General features: G+C 43.2%; 1 protein-coding gene across 1 annotated transcript; it reads left to right on the top strand.

The window, feature by feature from the left end:
* Positions 1–797: 797 nt before the first annotated feature.
* rgs18 (regulator of G protein signaling 18) lies at positions 798–10,631 on the top strand. Its single transcript, XM_072688327.1, has 5 exons — positions 798–986; positions 3,355–3,465; positions 4,641–4,702; positions 6,583–6,749; positions 10,096–10,631. The coding sequence occupies exons 1-5, from the start codon at positions 865–867 to the stop codon at positions 10,339–10,341; spliced, it is 708 nt and encodes a 235-aa protein (XP_072544428.1). The 5' UTR covers positions 798–864; the 3' UTR covers positions 10,342–10,631.
* Positions 10,632–10,919: the final 288 nt, after the last annotated feature.

Raw genomic sequence — 10,919 nt, 5'->3', positions numbered from 1 at the left:
ATACATACATCCACTCATTCGCTTTAGCATACCTTGTGGAGTCCCACAGGGTTCTAATGTAGGGCCTATGAAACTGCTGTTAATTATGATAGTGCTGTCGTTACTACAGGAAAATGCAGAAATGTGAGCTAATGGACTCTCAGAAGGGTCTAAAGGGTGAGCTCGCCAAGGCCAAGGTTAGTGATCATGATGGGCTACATCTGGTAGCTACTCACTGGTAGCTGTATTGACCACCACACAAATCACAACGGGAACATCCAAGCTGTCCTACTCAGATCCGAGAATGATGATCCAAATCTACGCAAGTCCGAAAGAACCATTTCCAAGATGTGTGTTAGCCTATTAGCTCTATTAGCTGCCAGTTGAGATGGCTGACCTATGGCTGCACCCATGAAAACTGTAACCACTCTACGAAACACTGCAATGGTTACAGTTTGGGAAAAAAGGCCGATAAACACACTTCTAAAAGTAAGTGACCTGCAGGTTTGGGAGCATGAGAACCTTCCGGCCAGTGTAAACTTGGTGCCAGTGCTCAAGGGTTCCCCAACCATCATCTCCAACACCAGCGTCATCTCCAGTATCTATCAAGGTGCATTCGGAACATGTATCGAAGGCTCTGTTGACTTTTCAGAGCTCTATGAGTTGGAAACTCTTTCACAGCAGGTTTACGGTAAACTCTGAGGCACTTCCCCTGACAGGAAGTCACCGTAACAGGTATGGGAAATGACCCCTTAACACACTTCAGAAGTCTGTGCAGTTAAATACGTTTGATGTCCTGGCGTCTGGGTGTCTTCATACCAGAGACAGAAGGAAAGAGAGCGAGGCCGAGAGCGAGCGAGCGAGCGAGCGAGATAGAGGAAGAGCATGGATACCGTTGTCTTTCTGTTTCCTCAAATCAACTTCTCTGCCCCCAAGGAGGAAGCGTATTTCAAAATGCTCGGCGAGACCGAGTTGCGCGCCTCCAGAATGAAAGACGGCAACTCCAGGTATGTTATTTTATTCGTTGTTTTTTAAAGATCTCATTTTGTACAGGAGCCCGTTGCGGTCGGTCGCAAGGGCGCAAGGTGCTGGCTTGTCAAAGATTTGGGACCCTTCAGCAAGGGCATGTAGCAATGCTGTGTGATTACAGCGGGCTGAAGAGACGCTTCCTTTATTGGCATTACTCAACTCTACCGAGGACTAAGGCTAATCCTAGCAGGTTTCATCACAGTAGCGGTGCTCAGCAGTCCCTGGGCATGGTGAATCCGGACTATCCTGCTTTTTTACTCAATGCAGAACCACATCACAGTCTGTAGATGATGGGGGAGGGAAAAAAAATGCTTCAGAAGATACAAGGCCGGAAGGAAGCTTATTTGTCACCTGCCGTCCAAACAGACGGCAAGCTCCTTTACACACTGCTGCACAAAAGGATAGAATAGAATAGTGGGAATTCGATAGCCAAGTGTCAGCAGCAGCAGCAGCAGCAGCAGCGGTGCTGGTGGTGGTGGTGCTGCTGTTGGTCTGGCTGGTATACACGGCACTGATAGCTGTTTGTAGGGAGGTTAACAGCCACAATCCCGCAGTGCACACAGTGCTGCTAGAGCTTCAGGTCAAAAAAATTAACCTTAGCCGAACCTTAAGGAAAAAAACGGTTCTGGTTGACCCAAAGTAAGGCTTTATGTAAAGGTCTGTTGCTGTTATGCACAGGTCCTATATAAGGTTTTGCATTGCGTACAGGAGTGGCTGGTGACAACTTGTGGCCTTCTAGAGTGTGTCAATACTTCCCCTTATCATAGCTATTCTTCTTTTAGCTGGCCTCTGTGAACTAGCACTGGGCTCTTGCAGCTCTGCGCATTACATATGACCCCCAAAAATACAAATTGTTATCTTAGAAAGGGAAATGATCTCAGATGCAGCCTTAATTTTTTTATAATTTATCCCATGGGCAGACATTTTTGTCAAGGTTGGCAAGTTTTAAGCATTATTATCTTAAAAAATAAATAAATAAGTAAAAATGAAGGAGAAAGACAATCTGTCCTTAAAACAAGGCAAGAAAGTTCAAAATATTCTTAAGACCACCTTAAAATGAGAAAAATGATATAAGTTGACTAGATTTGCCTTAAGGCCTTAATGTTAGCGATGTAACAACAATATTAACCCTTAAAAAGCCCCATGTCCCGCCGGCTGAAAGTGTTATTACAGAATAGCCTCGCCAGTTTGCACAGACGTCCCTGTGGTTACTGAGTAATACACTAGTACTAGTAATAAGCCTTAGAGTGTTGATGGGTTAACTGTTACTTCATGACTAAAGGGTTATTAATCTTTTATTAAACAAAACTTTTGCTTTGGTTTTAACCCCAATTTCTAAAAGACAGAAGCTTCTTCACATCGCAGCCCAACCAGAAATTGAACCACCATTAGTTTCCATGCAGCTGTATGCAAACGTTTGGTCACCCCTGTTCAAAATGTACAGTACGCCTTAAGTATGCTGAAGTTCTAGCCGTGTTACTTTTGGACAACGCTTAACCATTGCTGCTTGTTTAGGGGCTTATTTTGGTGGCTCTGTGGTTAGCGCACTGGGCTATTGATAACAGGGTTGTGTGTTCGATACCCCTGTTTCCCCAAGCTGCCGCTGCTGGGCCCTTGAGCAAGGCCCTTAAACTTCTCTGGAATCTCCTCACTGAGATCAAGCTCCACCTGTGTCCAATACGAAGGTGGAATTGTGGTCGTCTTAGCCTCAGCCTATTTGCGTACCTCAAATATGCTGGGGATAAAAAAATATATATTTATATAAAATTTATTTAGATTGATTTGTTTTATATTTATACTTTTATTACATATATTTTATATACTGTCTGTTAAATATGGCATGTAAATGAAATGTAATCTTGCTCTGAAACGTGCAGGCAAATCTCATCTTTCAGTTCGTTTCCTGTAGAGGATTTGTTCGCCGAGCAACAAGATATGACACTCAAGCGGGGGTGTCCAAACTTTTGCATACTGTGGTTATACATAAAACATGCCTGATTTATAATTCGTTTAATTCATTAGAGCACGACCTCTACCAAAGACAAAGGCTAGCAACACCTAAGAAAGACTGGTCACAAACTAAACACAAGGGGAAACACTAATGATAAGGCGGAACTAGAGAGGAGAAGTGGGAGGAGACAGAAGAGGGTGTGGCCAGAAACTGGAATCAGTCTTTCTCAGTCTTTCTCTGCAAAAAATATTTATTGAATCATTTCCAATCATGTTTAAGTAATGGCTTGCATAATGAATATATTAACTAATATATTAGTTACATTAGTTTTTTTGTTTTTTAATTTTTTTTTAATAAACTGTCTCTTATATGGCTCATTGTTTGTCTCTGTGTAGAAATAAGGATAAAGAAAAGGACAAAAAAAGCAGACTCAGTCTTCTGCTGGCCAGGTCTGGATCTCATGAAAACGTCAGCCCAGAGAAAAACCCACCAGTCAAAACCAACAAGTAAGTACAAGTCACTTGTCGTGAAGGTTAACCTTCTTACGACCTGATTCTGGTGTTAGGAGGCCAAAAAATTCAAAAACACACAATGCTAGCAGCACACTGAGCACACAATGTCTGAAAGTACATATAATATATGTTGGATTTGTAAGCATAATGAAGGCTGCCTCTTCAGATGAGCTAATGAGCTAACAGCTATGAGCTAAAAGCTAGCTAACTAATGCGTAGAGGAATACATTTGAAAGTACAGCTCATAATTCAAAAACAGCCGAGGGAAAGCTATAAGCTGCCTCTTCAGATGAGCTAACGAGTTAACAGATATGCGTTAACAGCTATGAGATAACAGCTAGTTAGCTGAGTGGATGTTGGATACTGATGAACATGAGATCATTTTTTCCCTCAGTGGATGATGTGCCACAAGTTAGCTTGTCTGACAGCAGTAAAAGCAGTAATGTGGACATGTTTCCATGGTGTTTGGATTTGCAAAATGACAATGCAAACAATGCTAAGCTGGGACAATACTAACAATGCTAACTTGGGGCATAAAAAGTGGAACATTTTGAATAGATTTGCCAGAAAACACTGGTTAAGGATTTCCAAACCGGTTGTGGTCACCTCCGAAGTTTTTAACTTTAGCTTTTTGGGGTTTTTTTTTGTTATAAATAGTGTAGAATTATCAGAAATGTTTAATTGGAACGTGGCCGACTCGGATGTGACATCATTCCCAGCTCCGACTTCTGAGGTAAATGAAATGCAGCATTAGTTACAGGGCTGCATTTTCAGCTTAGCATTCGCAGATATACAAAATGTATTTAATTAGCATTGGTGCTAATAGCATGAGGACACTAAAGAGAATGTTTTTTTTTTATTAATTGTAGTTTATGTAACAGGGTTGTACTTTCAAGTGACTGTGTTAGTTAGAGTCAGAGTGCAGATAGCTTTTTTTAATACGTTATTTATGTATTATAATACGTACATTTTAGCACGTCAAGCAGTTAATGGAGCACTGGTTGTATCCGAGCACATCCCTAATTTCGACACACTTCAAGTCAGCGGCGTGAAGCGGCTAATCTATTTACGCTTGGAGATTTAGCGTGAATGTGGCATTTCCTAATAAACACGGTGAGCTTCTTTAGACCACTGAGTCCAAACTGACATCTTATCCGTGTGACTTGCAGCATCCCACCTGAGGTGGCTTTGAGATGGAGCGATTCCTTTGAAGATCTGCTGGGTCATCCAGGTGAGATTCTGTTAACTCCGGTCATGCATTGCAGCTTAACATTTGAGGGAGTGCTCTGAAGCCCCATCTGAGATCACCAAACCCCACTGTTTGGTACTCCCCTCTCAAAAAAAACACAAAAACCCACAAAGGAAGAAGGGCTAGCTTTGCGGGTGTCTGTAGCGCTCCTGTGGAGAACTGCAGGGCCGGGGAAGTCGATTAGGACAGCGCAAGACATTTTGTGGTAGTCTGACATTTGCTCAGTACAGCTCAGCGCCTCCCAATCAGCAAACAGAGATAACATTTACTGAAACAGCCCTGATCGTGAGGAAGCTCGCTCTTTGTCTTCGCATGGAGGCCTTAGTGCACACAAACCGACAGTCATCACTTCTGCATTGTACGCTGGATTCAGGCAAACAAACAAGAAAAACGGTCATGTGCGCTTGTTTGAGGCCAGTGGTTCTCAGGTCCGGCCTGAAGCACCACGCAAGCTAACGTGGGCCGATTCTTTTTTTTTTAACTGTAGCTGGTTCAGTTTTGGCCTGCTAAAGAAATGTAGTAATTGAGAGTTTTCTGAATGCCCAGTGCTCATAAGGCTACATAAGCCTTCTATGACAATTCTGCACACAATTCTACACACAAATCTACATAAACGTGCACAAAGGCTTATTCCACTTAGGGCTGGGCGGTATTATTTATTTTAAAATAAATCATTTAAAATGTATAATATAATAAATATAATATAATATAAAATATAATAAAATTGATCAATCAAATATACTGAATAGAATTCTATTAGAAACAGTAGGCCTGTCTTTAAGAGTTAGTTAACTGTTGCTTACTTTACTACTAATACACACATTTAACAACATGGATTTACATCAAATATTTTTAGCGTGTAAAATTGATAATAATAAATAATAAATAGACGGATAAACCTTTATGTTTATGAACTGAAGTTAAAAAAAGAATTACAAATTAAATAAAAATGTGTTTGAATTTATAAATCGGAATTTGGAAAATAAATAAATAAATAGATAAATAGATAAATTAATAAATGTTTATTACTGTGTTTTTTTTTTGTTTTTTTTTGGAATGTGGCCGACTCAGGTTCCAGCTCTGCAATCCGACATTCGCAGACATACAAAATGTGGTTAATTAGCATACATGCTAATAGTCTAAGGACTTTAATTAGAAATGAATTAGAAATGAAATAAAACTGTGTCTAAATTTGTGAATGGAAAATGAAAAATAACACTACGAATATATTTCGTTATTCATTTATAAATATAATACTAAAAAACAGCTTATATTTTGTGCTTTTGATTTTATGCTCCATCAAATAAAATAAAAAAATGAGATGACAACAACGAACTTTTTTGATTGGTGTGACCCAGACGTTCCAGCCTCATTACAGCTCTATTCAGTTTTACTAAGCTTAAGGCTTAGCTGTGAATTAAGACGTCATGGCGGCCGAAAACAACAACGGCAGGATCTTTCATGTGCTGTAGTTTTGTCTGGACAGCCGGTGTACCTCATTTAATAGGGAACTAGTGACGTGCTAAACCTCTTCCCTCACTGTTTGCATCTGAAAAGGTACATGGGCCCGTCGACGGCGGCGTGGCCCTTGCAGCAGAAGGGCGGTGAAAGGGAAAGCGGGTAGAGTCGGGTAGAGTTACTGGCACAGTGGATGAGTCCACGTAAACACTCTCGCCGTGTACCTCGTAGCGCCCCCTTGCTAGGAGCTGTAAAAAGGGCTAGTTAAAAGACAAAACTACAGGACCAGACAAAACTACAGGATCTGAAAGATCCTGCCGATTTCTCGTCTGTTCACTCGTCCTCATCTTTAACTCCCAAGATTTACAACTGACCGATATTTACGCACTGCTTCCCTGCTTCAGATGGAGTGGAGGCCTTCACGAAGTTCCTGCGCACCCAGTTCAGCGAGGAGAACATTGAATTCTGGATGGCGTGCGAGGACTACAAAACCACAGAGTCGGCTACAAAACTGCAGTCCAAGGCCAAGCAGATGTACGCCGTGTTCATCGACGCCGAGGCCCCAAAAGAGGTGTGAGCACTAGCTGATGACTGACCGTATTGCAGCACATTACAAGATCCCCCCTGGGCTTGAGGGCTTTATACCCCTGTAGCCCACACCTATTGTCCCCTCTAGTCCTTTTGTATTGGCAGTACTTCTTTACAGGGACTAGAGAAGCTGTGCATGTGTCTGCAATGGGGGCAATGTAAAGTAGCTGAATGCATGCATTCGTTAGAAGGGGTGTCCATAAATATTTGGACATTTAAACATATGCAAACCTATGCACACAGCAAATCTGCCTGTGTCAGATCAACGCTATTATGAGCGATGATAGCATACGAGCTATAGGAGGTGTGTTATCTTGTGGCTAGCACATTATCTTGCAGCTACAGCAGTAGATCGGGACACCTTCTAGCTTAGATTATAAGGTTGCGTGCTCTAAAAGCCGAAAATGCAAACCTTGGATTATTAATATTGAGGTATTTGAGTTATTAATAGCCTCATATGGCTGATACCCCCAGTGATATCCCCAGGCTTGCAGTTGGGACGTCCGTGTGCCGCGTGCTGTCTGGGACACAGCTCTACTACTAGTATAGACTTCAGCTCAGTGCTCAGGACTAGCTGTAGCTACAGTTTCAGCTCTAGAGAATCGTATACCAACAAATACAAGCATATGGACAAAAGTATAGAGACACCTGCTCATTGTCTCCTACAACGGTCTCGACTGTCCAGGGAAGACGCCTTTCTTCTCCTTTCTCTAGATTTTGCTTGAGCATTGCTATGAGGATTTGATTGCATTCAGCGGCAAGAGTGTTAAGGAGGTCAATGAGGATGTTGGATCACGATCACCACCCCAGTGGTCAGTTCCACTGCTCCACAGCTCAATGCTGGGGGGCTTTATACCCCTCTAGCCCACTCCTGGCATTAGGCAGCATGGTGCCAATAGGTTCATGCTTATCTGCTCCAGAGAGTCCTAATCTATTGGCAGTTCTGGTCTACAGGGCCTAGAGACGTGTGTGTCAGTAATGGGTGCAACTTAAAAGTAGCTGAATGAATGCGTTCATTAGAAGGGGTGTCCATAAATATTTGGACATGTAGTGTATATGCTATCTTAATGTAAAATTGGCCATTATGTGACATTATTATATATATATTCCAGCCATATATCAGCATAAACAAACATATGCAACATATATACACTACATACTATATCATATATATTTAAATATATACGTATATATATATATATATATATATATATATATATAATCTGTTAATCTGTAAGTGATATGAAAGCTCAGGGCCCAGAGGTGTAGTTTCAGTTTATCTGCTTGTCAACCGAGCTTTCCGGGGGTCTGTGGCGCCAGGGCCAAAAGAAAACCCCCCAGAACTGCATGACTGTCTCGAACGTGCTGAGCTATGTGGCTAGGTCCGTAGCGCTGCGTGGCCGCGCGACCAAAGTAGAGATGTGACCGTGTGGTTTTCCTGCTTGTCACAGCTTGGTGGTTCAACCCCCCCGCCCCTACCCCAAGCCGCCCACGCTCTCGTTCGCTCACTCACTCGCTCTCTCTTAGCCTGAGAAAACACACCAATGAGCAAGCGGAAAAAAAGAAAGAAAGGATTGCGAGCAGCTTTGCCTCTGTAGCATCTCTCGTTATTACAACATGGAGGCGCTTTCGCTAAGCATTCGCGCAGACGCCTGCGCTGAGAAACCTGCCAGTCGATAAGATCAGCCTGAGTCGGCCAGTAAACCCACAGGGCTCCTTCAATATTTAGGGCGATTTGACGCACCGTAAGGCTACTTTTTCGCAGAGGAAGTCTATGTGGACGCTCCCTCTCCTGCTTTAAGGCGGGCAACCACTTGAGAAAGCGAGTCAGGCCTGAGTTACGGAAGTAGCCACACGTCCACGCTACGGTCAGCTCGAGTGCACCGGCCGCTTGAAAAAGTTTCAAAGCCTTTTTAACTTTGCAGACTTTGGTAGGGGTTGATTATGGGCCTGTATGGGGGAGCCCAACTGGGAACCAGAAAGTTCAGTCCTCAGGTTCCACATTGGCCCCACATAAGGATTCTCACCAGGGTCAGTGAGGGGACCAGGAGGGGTTTAACATGGCTCTCATCTGGGATGTACACTGCACACGGGGCCTAGATGTGGCCCATAGAAGATTACGGTGGGCTGTAATTTGGGAAGCCCGACTGTACAAATCCACAAAGCCCATATCCTTTCTTGGAGCACTTTTGGTAGATACTGACCACTGCATATTGGGAACACCCCACAAGACCTGCCTGATATTTTGGAGATGTTATTAGTCCCTATGAAGGCTACCTTTAAAGAAAGTTCGGAGCCAATTTTGACGACTTTGTCAGGAAATGATCTCCGGTTTTCCATTTTAGCCGTTGTCATGCGTACTTAGGATTTAGTTCATGTGGTTCCTTTTAGTTGGTTCAGCTCCAAGACCAAGCTCAGATCAATGCTGAGAAGTTCCTCGGCAGGTCTGTAGGGAGCTCAGTACTCAGGGAGCTCAGGGAGCTCAGGGAGCCTTCAACGTTTTCCCTGAAGCTCCTTTTTGCGGTATCCACTTCTACTTACGATATTTCACCGAAGTACTGGAGGATAGCTTTAGGCTACTTTACCTGGCTCTGCAGGAGGAGAATGATAAGTGGTGTACAATATCAAGCAGAAACGTATCTGGAGACACTTTCTTAGAAGATTCTGAAGATTTGGAGTTTTTTTGTTCTTTAAAATATCTCCATAACTCTGTCATAAAGTCGGCCATGTTTGAAATGGCTCGTTTCGCTCTCGTTGCACTCTTGATGAGCAGGCCGGCTGGGATATTTCGAACTATACAGCAGTTATTTCCGACCTCACAATCTGACAGCACCGCCTTTTCACACTAAAACCGTATCACTGAGGTAAACCTGACACATATTAGGACCACCCTAAAGGAGAGCAATGCCAGTGAAAGACAGCAGACATCTGTTAGACTGTGGGAAGACCTTCATGAGACATACTGTGAATGTTTACAGAACGTCTAACTAGAGACAGACGGACCCAATGACCCAATGTTTCCTGTAGATGGCACCAGTGTTTACAGTGTTTACAGTGGTACACTCTGGAGAGAGGTGTGTTTGGTTAGTGGTGTTAGAAGTCTGACACGTTACTTTTACACATTCATTTACGATAAAATCCACCAGACTGCTCCGTAGTTCCATCTAGTGGTTAAACAAAGAACTGCAGCTTCATGCATAGCTGCTGTAATCCTTAACTCACAAATATGATCTGATTAGTTCTCAGTATCGGCCCATACCGATATACAGCCGACCGATTTTTCCGTCATAGCCTGTCTGTTTCACTCTCGATTTTTCTTCGTTTCCCAGATTAACATCGACCACTCGACCAAGCAGACCATTCAGAAGAACATCGCCCAGCCGACCCAGTCCTGTTTCGATGCAGCGCAGAGCAAAATCTACACCCTGATGAAGAAGGACTGCTACCCACGGTTCCTCGCCTCGGACATCTACCTGGCCTTGACCAAGAGGAAGGGGCCTGTAGTGATGACCAGGAGGAGGTCGCGATCCTTTGTGTTCAGCGAGCGGGGCGAGGCCACGACGCCCTGGTTGTAGCTTTTTGGAGTTTTTTTTTTTTCAAATTCGTTCACATTTGCCGACTCGACAAACGCATGCCATGTGTGTACATTAACATTTCCGGCATTAGGATGCAGTTTCACCTCCAAATACTAACGATAGTCATAAATTATTTAATTAACTGTCTCTTCGCTCAAGATCCCATGCTAAGCTATTTCTGTTTCTCTACAGGATTCGAGTCTTTCCTCTGAGTTGTAAATTGTATATAAACCTTGTGTGATAAAATCACTGTATATTAAAAAATATTTCAATAAATATTGAATGATCAATCTTTGGCAGCATCTCTTTCACGCTGGTTCTCTGTCCTTAACACATGCTCCCGACACTAGAAGGGTAATGACCTAACAAATCTCTCCCCCGATTCACGCAAAGCCAGCCGCCAGCTGTTTATGGGCAGCCAACACCCTCTGAGGAAAGCACTGGGTCCTCAGCCCCGCCACACTAACTAATAGACGCCTGTGTCGGCCAACATTGCTTTGAGAGTAAAGGGGGAAGAGAGGGCGCTACCCAGCGACTCTCTTGGTCGCTAATGGCAAAGCGGCATGGCTGGGGATTAG

Source organism: Salminus brasiliensis, chromosome 9, assembly GCF_030463535.1.
Source record: "Salminus brasiliensis chromosome 9, fSalBra1.hap2, whole genome shotgun sequence".
Classification (NCBI taxonomy): domain Eukaryota; kingdom Metazoa; phylum Chordata; class Actinopteri; order Characiformes; family Bryconidae; genus Salminus; species Salminus brasiliensis.
This window is presented reverse-complemented; position numbering and strand designations above follow the sequence as displayed.

Coding starts and splice junctions, on each gene's coding strand:
- rgs18 (XM_072688327.1), top strand. CDS start 865: ATGGATACCGTTGTCTTTCTGTTTCCTCAAATCAACTTCTCTGCCCCC. Junction 987..3,354: donor ATGAAAGACGGCAACTCCAG/GTATGTTATTTT, acceptor GTCTCTGTGTAG/AAATAAGGATAAAGAAAAGG. Junction 3,466..4,640: donor CCACCAGTCAAAACCAACAA/GTAAGTACAAGT, acceptor TGTGACTTGCAG/CATCCCACCTGAGGTGGCTT.